The 18,897-nt window shown below is 36.2% G+C and overlaps 1 protein-coding gene across 2 annotated transcripts in view; it reads left to right on the top strand.

The window, feature by feature from the left end:
* The window catches only part of UNC13C (unc-13 homolog C), a 706,036-nt gene that overhangs the window by 174,759 nt on the left and 512,380 nt on the right, over positions 1-18,897 (top strand). For both annotated transcript variants that reach the window (XM_027553963.1, XM_027553962.1), the window contains exons 5-6: positions 15,165-15,187; positions 15,764-15,828. In XM_027553963.1, coding sequence (XP_027409764.1) covers positions 15,165-15,187; positions 15,764-15,828 — 88 coding nt within the window. The remainder of the gene's footprint in view (positions 1-15,164; positions 15,188-15,763; positions 15,829-18,897) is intronic.

The following is an 18,897-nucleotide window of genomic DNA, read 5'->3' as shown; positions in this document are numbered from 1 at the left end:
TGTCACCCTGCTTATTTAACTTCTATGCAGAGTACATCATAAGAAACACTGGACTGGAAGAAGCACAAGCTGGACTCAAGATTGCCGGGAGAAATATCAATAACCTCAGATATGTAGATGACACCACCCTTATGGCAGAAAGTGAAGAAGAGCTAAAGAGCCTCTTGATGAAAGTGAAAGAGAGTGAAAAAGTTGGCTTAAAGCTCAACATTCATTTCTTATATGATATTATACATGTTTTAGGGATGGTATGGGGAGGGAGGCGGGAGGGGGGTTCAGGATTGGGAACACATGTACACATGTGGCAGATGCATGTTGATGTTTGGCAAAACCAATACAATATTGTAAAGTAAAAATAAATAAACTGGATGCTAAAAAAAAAAAAGAAAGCTCAACATTCAGAAAACTAGTATCATGGCATCCAGTCCCATCGCTTCATGGTAAATAGATGGGGAAACAGTGGAAACAGTGGCTGACTTTATTTTGGGGGGCTCCAAAATCACTGCAGATGGTGATTGCAGCCATGAAATTAAAAGACACTTACTCCTTGGAAGGAAAGTTATGACCAACCTAGACAGCATATTAAAAAGCAGAGACATTACTTTGTCAAAAAAGGTCCGTCTAGTCAAGGCTATGGAGTTGGACTATAAAGAAAGCTGAGCGCCAAATTGATGCTTTTGAACTGTGGTGTTGGAGAAGACTCTTGAGAGTCCCTTGGACTGCAAAGAGATCCAACCAGTCCATCCTAAAGGAGATCAGTGCTGGGTGTTCATTGGAAGGACTGATGTTGAGGCTGAAACTCCAATACTTTCGCAATCTCATGCAAAGAGCTGATTCATTGGAAAAGACCCTGATGCTGGGAAAGTTTGAGGGCAGGATGAGAAGGGGACGACAGAGGATGAGATGGTTGGATGGCATCACTGACTCAATGGACATGAGTTTGGGTAAACTCTGGGAGTTGCTGATGAACAGGGAGGCCTGGTATGCTGTGGTTCATGCAAATATTCACACACGACTGAGCAACTGAACTAATTTTGGGGTTTTTTGTTCTTGTTTTTCCACTTGTTTTAGGTGTAAAGTTAGGTTGTCTATTTGATGTTTTTCTTGTTTCTTAAGGTGAGATTATATTGCTATAAACTTACCTCTTATAACTGCTTTTGCTACATCCCATAAGTTTGGAGTTGTCATGTTTTCACAGTCATTTGTTTCTCAAAATTTTTTGAATTCCCTTTTGATTTCTTCATTAACCTGTTTGTTATTTAGAAACATGTTGTTTAATCTCCATGTGTTTGTATTTCTTACAGTTTATTTTCTTTTAATTGATATCTAGTCTTATAGTGTTGTGGTTGGAGAAGATGTTTGCTATGATTTAAGTTTTCTTGAACTTACTGAGGTTTGATTTTTGTCCCAAGATGTGTTCTTTCCTGGAGAATATTCCATGTGCACTTGAGAAAGTGTATTCTTCTGCATTGGATGGAATGTCCTGAAAATATCGATGAGATCCATCTCATCTAATGTATCATTTAAGACTTCTATTTCCTTATTAATTTTTTGTTTCGATGATCTGTCCATTGTTATGAGTGGGGTGTTAAAGTCTCCTACTATTATTGTGTTACTGTTAGTTTCTCCTTTTGTGTCTGTTAGTGTTTGTCTTAGGTATTGAGGTGCTCCTATGTTGGGTGCATAGATATTTATAATCGTTATGTCTTCCTCTTGGATTGATCCCTGGATCATTATGTAGTGTCTTTCCTTATCTCTTGTAATCTTCTTTATTTTAAGGTCTATTTTGTCTGATTTGAGGATTGCTACTCCACCTTTCTTTTGCTTCCCATTTACATGGAATACATTTTTCCATCCTGTCACTTTCTGTTTATATGTATCTTTAGGTCTGAAGTGGGTTTCTTGTATACAGCATATATATGGGTCTTTTTTTTTGTATCCATTCAGCCAGTCTGTGTCTTTTGTTTGGTGCATTTAATCCATTTACATTTAAAGTAATTATTGATATATATGTTTTTATTGCCATTTTCTTAATTATTTGGGGTTGATTTTGAAGATCTTTTTTTCTTCTCTTGTATTTCTTAACTACATAAGTCCCTTTAAAGCTCGTTTGGTGGTACTCAATTCTCTTAACTTTTGCTTGTCTGAAAAGCTTTTTATTTATTTCTCCATCAATTTTGAATGAGATCCTTTCTGGGTACAGTACACTTGGTTGTAGATTTTTCCCTTTCAGTACTTTAAATATATCCTGCCATTCCCTTCTGGTCTGCAGAGTTTTTGCTGAAAGATCAGCTGTTAAACATGTGGGATTTCCCTTGTATGTTACTTGTTGCTTTTTCTATGCTGCTTTTAATATTCTTTCTTTCTGTTTAGTCTTTGTGAATTTGGTTAATATGTGTCTTGATGTGTTTCTCCTTGGGTTTTTCCTGTATGGGACTGTTGTTGCCTCTTGGACTTGGTTGACTATTTCCTTTTCAATGTTGGGGAAATTTTCAATGATAATCCCTTCAAAATTTTTTTCATACCCTTTCTCTCTTCTTCTTCTTGGACCCCTATGATTCAAATGTTGGTGCATTTGATATTGTCCCTGAGGTCTCTGAGACCTCAGTTCTTTTCATTCTTTTTACTTTAGTCTACTCTTCAGAAGTTATTTCCACCATTTTATCTTCCAGCTCACTGCTTCATTCTTCTGCTTCAGATATTCTGCTATTGAGTCCTTCTAGAGTATTTTTAATTTCAGTCATTGTGTTGTTTGTCTCTGTATGCTTATTCTTTAATTCTTCTAGGTCTTTGTTAATTGATTCTTGCATTTTCTCCATTTTGTTTTCAAGATTTTTGATCATCTTTACTATCATTATTCTGAATTCTTTTTCAGATGGTTTGCCTGTTTCCTCTTCATTTATTTGGACTTTTGTGTTTCTAGTTTGTTCCTCCATTTGTGTAGTATTTCTCTGCCTTTTCATTGTTTTTATTTTTTTTTTTAACTTATTATATTTGAGGTCCCCTTCTCTAAGGCTTCAGGGAAAGTTGAATTCTTTCCTTGAAAAAGGGTGAATTATTTCTTTGTTTTGGTTTCTGCCTCCTAAGGTTGGGTCCAGTGGTTTGTGTAAGCTTTGTATAGGGTGAGATTTGTGCTGAGTTTTTGTTTTTCCTCTGATGGGTAAGGCTGAGTGAGGTGATAATCCTATCTGTTGATGATTGGGTTTGTCTTTTTGTTGTTTAGATGAGGCATCCTGCACAGGGTCCTACTGGTGGTTGGGTGATACCCAGTCTTATATTCCAGTAGTTTCCTTTGTGTGAGTTTTCACTATTTGATACTCTCTAGGGTTAGTTCTCTAAGTAGTCTAGGGTCTTGGAGTCAGTGCTCCCACTCCAAAGGCTCAGGGCTTGATCTCTGGTCAGGAACAAAGATTCCAGAAGAGGTTTGTTATGGCATTAAGTGAGATTGAAATGAATATCCAAAAACGAGAAACCAAAGATGAACCCCAGACAAATGGCAGTTAAAAATCAGGCAAATACTAATTAAAATAATGGAATATACACATATACATATACACCCATCAGCAAAGTGAAAGCAGTCCAACATAAAGTATAGTAGATTGACCCAGCAAACAAAGGAAAATAAAAAATTATATTTACCAGTTAAGAACAAAACTAACTAAATCATAAACTGAAAAGTAAGCTAAAGCAAGATGCCAAGTGGAGAATAAAGCAATGAAAACAAAACTAACAGACATGTTGAGAGGAAAGGAAAGAAAGAAAAGAAAGAATAGATATGCAAAAAATAGAGGTAGATAAGATTTATATCCATTAAAGGTTAACTGCAGTCAGAAAAGAACAGTAGGAAAGGCAAACAAAGGAATAAAAGTAGAAAAAAATATAATAGGTTTAAAAAAATAAAAATTAAAATTATAAAAAGAAAAGAAAAAAAAAAGGAAAACTCCATAGAACTGCAAAAGCTCAACATAGAGGCAGAGGTTTATAACAACAATAAAAAATGTGACTGAGAAAAAAATAAAGCTCAAAAGCTTAATTGGATTTCTTAGTGCCAATAAAATTGACAATTACAATAGAGCGGGGGGTGGGGGCGGTGGGGAAGGGGAGGAAAAAGAAAAAAAATCCAAAAGAATCTACATAACAAGTCAAAAAATAAGAAGAATAAATGTTTTTCTTGAGTCCCTGCTATGAGAGTCCTTTCCCTCACTGGGAATCACAGTCCGCCTTACCTCCCTAGGAGGAGGCAGCTTATCTGCTGTTGGGGCAGCCTAGATTCTAATCTGGTCCCACTTCTGTGTGTCTTGCCTCCAAGGTCCACAGCTCTCAGAACTAGCGCATTTTCTTTTGTGGGAGCTCTCAATGGACTTTTATATATTCCATAGACACAGAGTCTGTCTAGCTGATCGTGTGTATTTAATCTGCAGCTTGTACAGCTGCTGGGAATGTTTTGCGTTTTCTTCCTTAGCCACACTGCCCCTGGGTTTCAGTTGTGATTTTATTTCCACCTCTACATGTGGGTTTGCTCCTGAGGCCACCCTGGAGGACTTGGGTTTGCTCCTGTGAGGGCCAGTTATGGAGGTGGTGCAGCATCTTGGGTCGCAGGGGTTCTGGCAGCACCAGGTACTCAGGGGGGTTGCCAGCTAGGGCAGCAGGAAATATAGTGCTCTAGAAGGGTATGGCAACCAGTATTGGCCAATACGCTCCAGTATTCTTGCCTGGAGAACCCCCATCCCTGACAGAGAAGCCTGGCAGGCCACTCTACGGGGTTGCAAAGGCTTAGACAGGACCAAAACGACCCTGCACGCATAGATGCAAGACTTTTTTGGCCTGTGGCAGCTCTGGCCCAGTGAGATTTGAGCACGAAGATGGACGCAAGACTTTTTTGGCCTGTGGCAGCTCTGGCCCAGTGAGATTTGAGCACGAAGATGGCGCAATTGCTTGGCTTGTGGAGACCCTAGTGGTGCCAAGTGTGCAGGGACATGGACTGCCTCCACCACAGAAGATGTGGCCCTATCTGAGTCTTTTTTTTTGAGCCTCTTGTAGCTGGCAATCGAGGCTTCTTTTGCCAGTCTTTCTTCATAGTTCCTTCCATTCAGGCACTTGAACTAAGTTCAAGGGAACTTAGAGGGTTCCCTTGCCTGGGATCCTTCTCTGTTTTTCGGTATGTCAGGCACATAGAGGGGCCCCCCTGGTTGGGGTCCTACTCTGTATTTCAGCATATCAGTCACTTAAAGGAGCACGCTGGGGGGTCCTACTCTGTTGTTCAGTGTGTCAGGCATTTGATGGGCCAGCCTTTCTATTGTTTCAGCTGGCATGAGAGGAGAGAGACACTATGGTGATGGCTCCACCCCCTATACGTGACTCAGCAGTATTGCCTTGCTTCCATGGCTGCCTGGCTTTCCCCCACCAGCATTTTCCACAAGGATCTCCTCCCTCACATTTCCTCAATCCACTCCTCTGCATTCAACAGCAGCCCTCGCCCTGGGATTGTTCCACAATCACTAAACTCCAGCTCCCAACTGCTGCACTTTCCAGGGGTCCAGCGTTCCTGTCTGGATTGTGTATGGCTACGGCAAGGACTGTCTGATTCTCATTCCATTTAGGCTGCCACATATCAGCTGTTTCACACTTAGCCTTAAATGTTTTTCCTCTGCCTCAGATAGTTTCTCTGATGTGGGGATTGGACCCCTGCTTCAGTTTCCCCACCAGCAGGTGGGGAAGGTCCAGTCCTACCGCCCCCGTCCAGTTCCTCATCTTACTGAGTTTTGCATGGTTCTATATGTTCTTTTCCACTGGTCAGGTACTCCTGTCCACTCTCAGCTGGTATTCTGCATATACTTCTGTGTCTGAAGGTGTATTCCTGATGTATCTGTGTAGAGAGATGTACTCCATGTCCACCTACTCCTCTGCCATCTTGTTCTCTTCTTTCTGTTTAAGCAACTTCATTTGTATCATTTCTTTCTAGATTCCACATATAGGAGATGTCAGATCATGTTTCTCCTACTTCACTGGGTATGACAATCTCTAAGTCCAAATCCTTGGCCCATTTTTTGATTGGATTGTTTTTTTGTTTTCTTTTCTTTTTGATATTGAGTCACATGAGCTGTTTATAACTTTTGAAAATTATTCCCTTGTTGGTCACATCATTTGCCAAGTATTCTCTCCCATTCTGTGGGTTGCCTTTTCATTTTGTTTATGGTTTTCTTTGCTGTGCAAAAGCTTTTATCTTTAATTAGGTCCCATTTGTTTATTTTGTTTTTATTTCCATTAGTCTAGGAGATGGGTCAAAAAACATTTTGCTGTGATTTATGTCCAAGAGTGTTCTGCCTGTTTTTCTCTAAGTGTTCTATATTCTCCAGTCTTACATTTAGGACTTAAATCCATTTTGAGTTTATTTTTTTGTGTGTGTGGGAATAGAGAATGTTGTAATTTCATTCTTCTATATGTAGCTCTCCAGGTTTCTCAGAACCATTTATTGAAAAGACTATTCTCTCTCCATTGTATATTCTTGCCTCTTTTGTCATAGATTAGGTGACTTTAAGTACATAGGTTTATCTCTGGGCTTTCTGTCCTGTTCCACTGATCTGTATTTCTGTTTTTATGTCATTACCAGTGTTTTGATGACTATAGCTTGTAGTATAGTCTGAAGTCAGGGCACCTGATATCTCCAGCTCTGTTTTTCTTTCACAAGATTGCTTTGGATATTTGGAGTTTTTCATGTGTCCATATAAATTTTGGGCTTCTTTGGGTAGCTCAGAAGGTAAAGAATCTGCCTGCAATACAGGAGACCCAGGTTCAGTGCCTGGGTCAGGAAACTCCCCTGAAGAAGGAAATGGCAGCCCACTCTAATATTCTTGCCTGGAGAATCTCATCAACAGAGGAACCTGATGGGCTGCAGTCCATGGTGTCACAAAGAGTCAGACACAACTGAGCAACTATAAATTTAAGACTTTTTTGTCCTAATTTTGTGAAAACTGCCATTGGTAATTTGATAGGGATTGCACTGAATCTTTAGATTACCTTGGGTAATATGGTCATTTTGACAATATTGATTCTTCAAATCCAACAACATGGTATATCTTTTCATCTGTTTGTGTCATCTCTTAATTATTTCATCATTGTTTTATAGCTTTTGAAGTATAGGTCTTTTGCCTCCTTAGGTAGGTTTATCCTTAGGTATTTGATGCATTTGTGAGTGGAATTATTTCTTTAATTTCTGTTTCTGACCTTTCATTGTTCATGCTAGAAATGCAACAGATTTCTTTGTTTTGTATCCTGCAAGTTTGCTTAATTCATTGGTGAGCTCTAGTACTTTTCTGGTAGCATCTTTAGGATTTTCTAAGTATAATGTCATGTCATCTGCAAACAGTGACAGTTTTACTACTTTTCCAATGTGTATTCCTTTCTTTCTTTCCTTCTCTCATTGCCATGGCTAGGACTTCCAAAACTATGTTGGAAAAAAGTAGCAAGAGTGGACATCCTTGTCTTGTCCCTGATCTTAGAGGAAATGTTTTCAGCTTTTCACCTTTGACTGTGATGCTGGCTGTAAGTTTGTTATACATGGTCTTTGTTATATTGAAGTATATTCCATCTGTGCCTACTTTATGGAGAGTTTTCATCATAAATGGGTGCTGAATTTTGTCATTTTTTTTTCTCCATCTGTTGAGATGGTTATATGGTTTTTAGTCTTTAATTTGTTAATGTGGTGTATCACACTTACTGATTTGCAGATACTAAAAAATCCTTGCATCCCTGGGATAAATCACACTTCTTTGTGGTGTATGATCCTTCTAATGTATTGTTGCCTTTGGTTTGCTAGTATTTTGTTGAGAATTTTGGAATCTATATTCGTCAGTGATATTGACCTATAGTTTTCCTTTTTGTAGTGTCTTTATCTTTGGTATCAAGGTAATGATGGCCTCATAGAATGAGTTTGAGAGGGTTCTTTTTTGTAATATTTTGAAAAGGATAGGTGTTAACTCTTCTAGAAACATTTTATAGTATTTTCCTGTGAACCCATCTGGTTCTGAACTTTTGTGTGAATTTTTTAATCACAGTTTCAATTTCTGTCCTTGGATTGCCTATTAATATTTTCTATTTCTTCCTAGTTCAGTCTTGGAACATTGTGTCTTTCTAAGAATTTGATCATTTCTTCTTGGTCATCCCTTTCATTACCATATAGTTGCTTGTAGTATTCTCTTTTAATCCTTTGTATTTCTATGGTGTCAGTTGTAACTTTTCCTTTTTAATTTCTATCTTTATAATTTGAGCTCTGTCCTTTTTTTCTTGATTAGGCTAGCTAAAAGTTTATCGGTTTTGTTTATCTTTTCTAAGAACCAAGTTTTAATTTACCTTTTAAATTTAATTTACCTTTTCTAAGAACCAAGTCTTAATTTACCTTTCTTACTGTTTTCATCATCACTATGTCAATTTTTTCTGCTCTGATCTTCATGATTTCTTTTGTTCTACTATCTTTGGCTTTGGTTTGTTATTCCTTCTCTAGTTGCTTTGGGTGTAAGTTGTTTATTTGTAATTTTTCTTATTTCCTGAGGTAAGAATGTATTGCTATAAACTTCCCCTTTCAAACTGCTTTTGCTGGATTCCTTAGGTTTTGGATTGTCATGGTTTCATTTTTATATATCTCAAGGTATTTTATATTTTAATTTCTTCAGTGATCCATTGATTGTTTACTAGCATATTGTGTAGCCTCCATGTGTTTGTTTTTTACAGATTTTTCATGTAGTTGATTTCAAATATCTTAACATTGTGGTCATAAAAGATGTTTGATATGATTTCAGTTTTCTTAAATTGAATGAGGCTTACTTTGTGGCCCAGCATGTGATTAATTCTGAAGAACATTCTATGTACACTTAGTATATTCTGCTGCTCTTGTATGGAATTCTCTATACATATCAGTTAAGTCTGTATTGTCTCATGTGTCATTTAAGACCTGTGTTTCCTTATTGATTTTCTTTCTGGATGATCTGTTCATTGATGAAAGTGGGGTGTTATTTATAAAGTTCCCACTATTACTGTGTTACTACTGATTTCTTCTTTTGTGGCTAGTAGTTTTTGCCTTATATTTTGCAATACTCCTATATTGGGTACGTGTATATTTGCAATTGTTATATCTTCTTAGATCGATTGTTTGATCATCATGTGATATCCTTCTTTGTTTCTTGTAAACAGTCTTTAAAGTCTGTTTTGTTTCATATGAATATTGCTACTTCAGGCTTGTTTTGATTTCCATTTGCATGGAGTATATTTTTACATACCCCACTTTCAGTCAGTATCTGTCCCTAGAATTGAAGTGGGTTTCTTGTAGACAGCATACATGCAGGTCTTGTTTTTGTATCCACTCAGCCAATCTGTCTTTTGGTTGGAGCATTTACATTTAAGGTAATTATAGATACTTGTGTTATTGCCATTTTGTTAATCGTTTTGGATTTATTTTGTAGGTCCTTTTTCTTCCCTTCCTCTTTTATTCTTTTGTGATTTGATGACTGACTTTAGCATTGTATTTGGATTTCTTTTTCATTTTTGTTTTGTATATCTAATGTAGATTTTTGGTTTGAAGTTACCATGAGGTTTTGATATAGCAATCTATATATAAACAAAATTGCTTTTTAAGTTGCTGTTCTCTTAATTTCAAATGCATTTCCAATATTCTGCATTTGTACTCTTCTCATGATTACTGATTTTGTTATCATATTTGTGTTTGGATGATTTTCTGCCTTTATGTTTACCTTTACTGATGAGATCGTCTATTCATTATTTTCTTGTTTTTAGTTGTGGCCTTTTCTTTTCTTACTGGAGAATGTCCCTTAGCATTTGTTGCAAAACTGGTCTGGTGGTTCTGAAGTTTCTTTTTTTCTATTTTTCTGTAAAGCTTTTGATTTCTCTGTGAATTCCAAGTTAGAGCCTTCCTTGGTAGAGTATTTTTGTTTTTAGGTTCTTCTCTTTCATCACTTTAAATATATTGTGCCAATCCCTTCTGGTCTGTAGAGTTTCTGCTGAAAAAAATCAGCTGATATCATTATGAAAATTCACTTGTATGTTGTGTTGCTTTCCCTTGTTAATTTTATTATTTTCTCTTTGGTTTTAATTTTTGTTGACTTGATTACCATGTCTCTCAGCATGTTTCTCTTTGGGTTTTTCCTGCCTGGAACTCTGTACTTCCTGGACTTGGGTTTATGTTTCCTTTCCTATGTTAGGGAAGTTTTCAGCTGTCATCTCTTCAGGTTTTTTCTCAGGTCCTTTCTGTCTCTTTTCTCATTTTGACCCTGCCATACTGAGAATAGTGGTGCATTTAATGTTGTCCCAGAGGTCTCTGAGACTGTCCTTATTTCTGTAAATTCTTTTTTGTTGATTCTGTTCTGCAGCAGTGGTTTCCACCATTTAATCTTCTAGCTCACTTGTTTTTCTGCTTTGTGTATTCTGCTATTGATTCCTTATAGTGTTTTTCATTTCAGTTATTATTCATCTCCATTTGTTTGTTCTTTAGGTCTTCTAGCACTTTGTTAAACATTTCTTGTATCTTCTCAATATGTGCCTTTCTTTCCCCAATATTTTGGATCATCTTTACTATCATTACTCTGATTTTTTTTTTTTTTTTTTCCTGGTGGATAGCCTGCCTTCAGTTCACTTGATTGTTCTTCTGGAGTTTCATCTTGTCCCTTCATCTTGGACACATTTCTTCTGCTGTTTCATTATGTGTAACTTTCTATGATTGTAGTGCTCATTCCTCAGGCTGCAAGGTTATAGTTGTTCTTGCTTCTGCTGCCTGCCTGGTGGATAAGGCTGGTCTAAGGGGCCTGTGCTGGCTTCTGGAGGGAGGAACTGGTTCCTGCCCACTGGTGATCGGAGCTTGGCCTTGTCCTGGTGGACAGGGCCATGTCAAGGGCTATGTTTATTGAGCAGCTGTGGGGTCAGGAAGACTTTAGTCAGCCTCCCTTCTGAGGAGTGGGGCTGTTTTCCCACCCTGTTGGTCGTTTGGTCTGAATCATTTCAGCCTTAAGCCTGTTGGGTGGGCCAGGTTTTGGTGAAAAAATGGTGACCTTCTGGAGGGCTCTTGCCAATGAGTACTCTTCAGAACTACTGCCACCGGTATCTTTCTCACTGCAGAAAGCCTACCCCATCCCACCCCCGAACCTCTGCTGGAGACCCTTCAATTCCAGCAGGTAAATCTGGCTCAGGCTTTTATGAACTCACTGCCTTTTCTCCTGGGGCCTGGTGCACATGAAATCTTGTGCATGCCCACTAAGAGTAGAGTTTCTGTTTCTCTCAGACCTGTGGAATTCTTTTGATCAAATCCTACTGTTCTCCAAAGCCAGATATTCTGAGGATTCTTCTTTTTGATCAAGGCCTCCAGCCTGGGCTGCCTGATGTGGGTGTTGGAAATTTAACCCTATGGTAGAACCTCTGTGATATAGCTATTTTCTAGTTTGTGTGTCTCCCACCTGGCAGATGTGGGGTTTGACTATTGTGATTGTACCCCTTCTGTCTTCTCATTGTGGCTTTTTCTTTATCTTTGGATACAGAATATATATATAGACTCTAGTGTTTTGGTTTTCTTCTCAGTGGTTGTTCAGCAGTTCTTTGTAGTTTTGGTATTTGGTGGGTGGGGGAGAACTCAAGTCCTTCTACTCTGCCATCATGTTTATACCTCCCTAAGCACCATTTTAGTAACTAGTGCTTTTTATTTTCTTGATAGCAATATGTCCTCTCTTATTCACTAAATTCTTACATATAAGGGTATATTACTTAGCTATACTTTGTTTTACTAATCTTTTATTCTATTTTGCCAGGATTATATTTTAGCTTTATAGATTTTAATATGTATGTAATCCATCCTCATTAATTGCCTTTAAGAAACCTATACGACAAAAAACTTACATGTTTTTACTTGTTTGTTAACCTAGTTACACTTAAAATAGGATAATTTCAAGTTACAACAACTTGCCATTAGGATTTAACTATTAAACCTGTTAGAAAATAATTCATCCTCCCTATACCAAAATATGAAATAATAGTTTTTTTAAAACAGATTTTTAAATATTTCAGTAAAGTGGTATAGCTTATATAAGGTTGTACATTCTGTGCTTTGCAAATGTTTATTATACATCTCCTGTGTTTCAAGAGTGTAACGGGAGTTAAAAAAGTTAAACTATTGAAAGATTGTTGTTGAATCACGTGCAGACACCAGGATTCTTGGCCCCCGGAGGAGAAGAATTCAATCTGGGGCCAGAGATAAGGCTTGATTGCTCAGAGCTTTTGTGTAATAAAGTTTTATTAAAGTATAAAGGAGATAGAGAAAGCTTCTGACATAGGCATCAGAAGGGGACAGAAAGAGTACCCCCTTGCTAGTGTTAACAATGAAGTTATATACTCTCCAATGAATCCAAAGAATGTCTGGAGGTTGTAAAGACCTCACCAGACCTACTCCCATAATTTACATTTTAAGATAACAGAATTAGCCAGAAGGTTTAATCCAGAGACTGTTCTCAGGCAGGACACATTATTGTTATATAATCCTAAGGAATGTAGAGAAGGAAAAAAAAGTTTGTCCTTTCTTCCTCCTTGAGAATTCCAGACCCCTCTCTCCTTGGGGACCCCTAGACTCCTTATCAACCTGCCTAGGAGATGACTCACTATCACTGAGGCATTGTCTAGAAGGATTTCAGGTAAAGAAACTGAAAAAAGTTGAGGATTAGCCAAGGGGAATACGCACTGTATAGTACTTATGTATAAAGATCATGAATCCCTGAAAAGTGATAAGTTTCCAGGAAAGGGGTTATGTTTCAACTGAGTTTTAGAGACTGAGAGGCAGTTAGCTGGATAAAGAAAGAGATAACTTGTTTTAGGGGAAAGAAACTGAAAATGCAAAGACTCACATTTAAAAGAGTATGGGATGAAAACTAAATGGCAAAAATTTACTTGTGGTCAAAGTATAGGATGTGAATCAGGACTGGTGAGCCATAATTTACAGTAGACAAAGATCTTATTTTCTCAAGTGGGCAATGGGTAAAATCAGTGGGTTTTTAAAAAAGAATGGAGAGGATCATATTTGTATTTTAGAAAGGTTTTAAAGGTGATAAGAAAGGAGTCAAAGTGAACAAAATTCGTTAATTGATAATTAATAAAAATATGTATTCAGGGAAAATATGAGTGAACACTGAATGAAACAATGAATTAAAAGTTAATGAATTACTACAGTTAGCAGCTGAAAAATAATAACTTTGGTAAGATTACCCTAATTCAGTCAGATGATTGATATAGAAACCAGTTAGAATGGGGGACTATTTCAAAATACTGATATACGAAATCAGACTTAATGTCATTGTTTCCGAAACTAGCTATTGCTAGTTAGTAGGAAATACCATAATGTTGTTATTTGATGTGTTAGTTATTTATTCATTTGCTATCTATTTGATTAATCATAACAGTTTTCCATGTGGTTTGACTTGTTTTCAGGGTATAATACTATAATTCTGAAAAATAAAAACTTTGTATTTTATCTTTCAGCATTTATGTTCTTTATTTCTCTTTTACTCTATTGGTTAGGATTTATGGAAATAAAATATTGTAGTGGACATTTTTGCCTTTTAATAACAGGGATGCCTTAATATTTTACACTTAAGTTGATTCTGAAAGACATTTTTCAGCATATGAAAATTAACTCATTCCAGGCTAAGTAGGTTAAAAATTATTTGGAAGGTTTTGAAATTTTATCAAATAGCTTGTATGCTCCTACTTAAATGCAGATATGTGTTTTATGATCAGTTGATGTCATTTTATAGTCGTCAATGATTTTTATTTATTTATTTATTTATTTTTTCGTCAATGATTTTTAAATCATGCTTTTGAAAAAAGTCTTCATGGCTATGATATATTATTCTTCTGATACAGTGCTGAATTTTATTTTCTGTATTTTGTGAAGTATTTAAAATATTTATGGCCATATTGCTTTATTACTTTATATTGTGCCTACTGTGCTTTGTATTCAAAGATATAACCATAGGATAGTGTAAAATCTTCAAAATATTACACAAAAATATTTAGTTATGTTAACTGGTTCATATTTAATGGGTCAAGAAAACAAACAATTTCAGATTTTTATCAATAAAAATCACCATTGAATTACATGTCCTCAAGCAAATCTTCCTCTTTCTGGGACTCATCTATGAAAATAAGGGGTCTCGGATACAAAAAATGTAAGGTCACTCCAGTTCTAGCTTTCTGCAAACTTGTATTCATATGGAAATCCCTTTGGCTTTATGCTAAAAAACAGTAACACTGTGTAAGTTAGAAATGGACCATGCTATGATGACCCTTGAAAATGTAGACTTGAGTTTCAAAAAGAAACAAAAAATTTGAAAAATCACAAGTCCATCGTTCATCTACTTGGGCCCATGAGCAGTTGAAACTGAGAAATACTGACTTGGTGATTTTATCCTAAGTTATACTGGAGAACCATGGACCAAACATCCCTCCCTGTTTTGTTCAATTTACTTGAAACGTTGAATCCAAAGGGCAGAAGATGGGGAATCAGAAGACTTGGATTTATACCACTCTGTCATTTGGTGGTTTGGGGATCTTAAGTAATTTAACAACTTCAGGCATCAGATTTCTTATTTGCAAGGTGAAATATACTTAATCTTTTAGTTCTAAAGTTCTATGATATGAGAAGCAATAAATAATCCCATAATAAAAATGCCTTTAATTTATATAGTTACCTGGGGTTTACTTTCACATATATTGATCTTAATTGAGCCTCTTCACAAAGTTTGGAGGCAAAAAGCAAAATATTAGTGACTTTATTTCAGAGTTAGGTCTAGACTCCAGACCATTTGTAGTTTGCCCAGTGTGCTTAGCAAGTGGCAGAGTCCTGGCTGGAGCCTAGGCATTCTGATACTTCAATTGTTCTTTTCTTTTTATGACACACTGTCTTTCGTTAAGCTCTGTAATCACCCTTTTATACTTTTCAAGCATTCTGGCACATTTTCCAACTCTTTAAATTGCAGGGACCAGCTATCCTTCTTCCCTTGGGGTTCATTTATAATTTTAAACTATAGAACATTAACACTTGGTTCATGTATATGTTTAAATGATTTCTTGAAAAGTACTCCATCTAACATTTATTCCTTCTTTTCCTGATTCTCTTTCAGATAGCAGTTCTGTGGATGAAAAGGTTTTAAATCATACTTTTTCTTCCCTCCTGAGGGATCTTGTCTTTTTGTACATGTTTGTTTGTGACATATTAGACCTGTTTTGGTTCTTCTGTTTTAGTTGTGAACTGTGCATGTTATCCCAGCTTTCCATTCATTGGTTGTCCTTTAAGTGTGCCCCAATCTGTTGCTTTTATGAAGAGATTACACCTTGCCAGCTTTGCTTACTATAGCTTACACTTGCCAACCTAGGGGTCTGCTACGGTCAAACGCAGCATCTGTTGTTAAGTCTGGCAAATCATGATCCCTCTGACTGATTCATGATCTTCACTGCACATACCAAGTTTTAAGGGCAAATGGTATTGGAATATGATATTTTCCTTGACTCTGCCAGTGCTTTTGTTTGAATGCTGACAGCTAATTTCAAAACCTCTACCCATAAAACCACAGTAGCTTTGACTTGGAGCTGACCCTGCTTAGCATCTGTCATACTAGGTGTTACGTGTATAGTGCAGTTGACGCGTGTTCCCAATTCACGTGTACATAGCTATAGAATGCTAAAAGTCTGTTTCTTTTGTTTCTCTCCATTTTCATTTAAGGCTCGGATAGTAAGTGGCAATGATTTGGATGCTTCCAAATTCTCTGCACTACAGGCGTTTGGTGGGTGAGTACACTCATAACCTTCCTAATTCATTCCATTCATCAATGTTTCTTGGCTGTGCTCTCAACATAGGTATTTTGAGTGCAGAATCTTTCATGATGGTATAATTAGCTTGCCTTGCTGTTGCTTTCTTCTTGCAGTAAAATAGTTTTATAGTGCTTTTTAAAAAGTATATAGATTTGTGTATATTTAAGTTTAATTATGAATAAATATATCTGTATATAAAGAAGAAAATTGAAATCACCTAGCCAGAATAGATCATTCCATAGACAAAACATAACGATATAATTTTAATTACTAGTACAGTTAATACAGTGTTTTGATCTGCTTGTTTGCACTTAATGATGTTTGCATGAGAATATATTTCTGTTTCAATAAGTCAGTCAATGTAATCATTTTCTGCAATTGCATTTTATGGGTGTATAAAAGTATTTAAAATGTGACCACAAAATAATGTGTTAATTATATTTTCTATTTAGTTATATCAATTATATTTTCTAAATAAAACACTTAAACAACAAAGATCTGCTTTAATGTCCCTAAAGATACAATTTGGCTCATGTGTTGTTAGGCCTTTTTCTGTGTGCTTGCATATACATACATATATCTATATCTATATGTTGTATATATTTTTATAGAATAATAGTTTCATATATCCCTGTACATTGAACATAAATGCCAACATATGGCCATTCTATAAATAAGCAATAATTTAGTGTTGATTTAATAGTGGGTATCATTATAGTTGTTTCATAAATAATGACTCATTTGTTCCTTACAATGGCTCTATGAGGTAAGTACTATTTTGACCATCATTTTATACATGAGGAAATGATATATATATAGCAGTTTAAAAAAAACAAAAGACCTTTCTCTCCGTACAGCTAGTAAAGTAGCAAAGTGAGTGTTCAAACCCAGTTAGTTCCAGAATCTGTGATCTTAATCACTAATACTATCCTTTATCTTCAACTTGTAGGTTTCTTTTTCCTTACCTTTTCTTTTTTACTACTTGACAACACATTAGTACCTTGGAAAACTTTCCACTTCCATTATTTATACATAATGGAAATATTTCAAAACCTTTGTGTAATATTTGTTCATTCTTCTATTAATTTTTCCAGGATATTTCTAAGCATCATCATTGTAAATGATACTAGAACAGATGTATAATCAGTTTTCAAAGTGTAGTGTGTGGGCCAAAGCTTATGCACAGTATAGATAAATTGTTTTTTAAGTATTGCAATTTGAACACATCTGTGTATAATAGAAATAGAAGCAAAATTTAGATATATGTTTTAGGTTGGGGCAAAGAAATAGTTTCAGTTATGTTTTATAGTATTTTCATTCCTTTAAAATGAATCTTGTTAAATAACATCCACATGCTATTTACTGTAACCCATATGAAAATTTTTGTTTCGATTTTAAAGCTCCTACATAGTAAAATCATTTTTATTTGGATTTTTCAAATAAGTAACTAAGATATTTGTTATATATACAGACTTTTTGATGCCCTTTAAATACATGAGGAATTGCATTTATACTGGAATATCACAGTAATTTAAATATATTATGAAAACCAACTGTGGCAAAAGCTCACTATGGATTAGTTATAGAAAATTCAGGTAGTAAATGGATTATCCTCTCCCCACTAAATCATATATACTTTCTTTAGTTACTAAAAAGTGACAGTGTGACACATCAAGTAGAAGTATTTATCTTAGAAAATAAGTTGAATTTCAATTTAATTTTGGAAAAAACATTGTATGTCATGGTCTTAAAGGCTTATCTGAGTTTATCATATTACAGTTCTTACAGTTCTTACCTCCCTGTGGCATTCATCACTTAATAACAACTTGCCTTCCTATCTCATGTCTGAATATGGACTTTTTTCATTGTCAGTGCAAAAGAGTTAATCTACCTAAATCTTTTGTTAAGTGTATGTTGTGTAAATGTCTAGCTACAATAGGTCATCTTTGCATTTTGATCCTTTCCACATTATTTTTCCAGAAACTTCTCCTTCATAGACTTAGCAAGGGATTTTGCAATTATGGCAGTATGGGAAAGGGGTGATAATTTTTAGTCATCAGAAAGAGAATTTTCTGTTACCTGAAAGTAGATTCCTCCCGAAGAACTTGAAGAATACATTTAAATGCAAATTTTCAGTCAAACTGTCTTCCAGAAATATTTGTTTCTTATTTTACTTTCCCTATAAGTATTTAAATATATATTTTAATAAAGCAAATTCTATAATTTGCTTAATTATAATTCTCAATATTAAAATTTCTATTGTCCTGGGAAACTGAGACTGGAGCAGACTTTGAAAACAGGGAGTCGTTGCTGTTTCATGACAAGGGTGCTGCATCCTTCACCCCTCTGCCTTCAGCATTCCTAGTCAGTTCCGAGCCGGACCACAGCCTTCCTTCCCTCTCACATCTCAAGTGTCAATAAAAGCACAGTCTATATACAGTGAAGCCAGGTAACGTAGTTAACAATACTGCTAATTTCTGCTCATCTCTCTCTACAGTTCCTGTAAGTGTTGCTGGAAAAGACATGCCAAAGTTTTATTTTTCCTATCTGTCACAGTATAATTCAGACAGGTTCTGGGAGAGAGAAAAGATGGACAGAAAAAGAGAGAAGGATGTAAAGATGCTTGTTTCAGTGAAGTTATACATTTAACATTTTACATTATAGTACTTTTTGAGTTTGGTAGCTTTTGTCATAATGTAAGCTAAGGGTCTTACCAAGATACAAAAATACAAGACCTATTGGGAGAAAACCATCTCAGATAAAGTGGAGAAACAATAGGGGTAGGCAGGAAGTGCCTTGAACCATGATGCAGGTCTGATACCCTGGGAAGAGAGAAGAAGGAAGGAAAACTAGGCATGAGGAGCCTTAAACCGACTGCAGTGAAACTGATGAGACTACAGTGAAGTGTCAGTTAGTGGGGAGTCCCAGAAAACAGGCTGGCTGTGAGAGGAGTCCCACCTTGAGCATCCATGGCTGGTCTGTTATGCCCGTTCATTGGGTGGCAGCAGCTTGGGGAGAGAGTGGCCTGGGTAAATGAATGCTGCA

The sequence above is a fragment of the Bos indicus x Bos taurus genome, chromosome 10 (genome assembly GCF_003369695.1).
Source record: "Bos indicus x Bos taurus breed Angus x Brahman F1 hybrid chromosome 10, Bos_hybrid_MaternalHap_v2.0, whole genome shotgun sequence".
Classification (NCBI taxonomy): Eukaryota; Metazoa; Chordata; class Mammalia; order Artiodactyla; family Bovidae; genus Bos; species Bos indicus x Bos taurus.
This window is presented reverse-complemented; position numbering and strand designations above follow the sequence as displayed.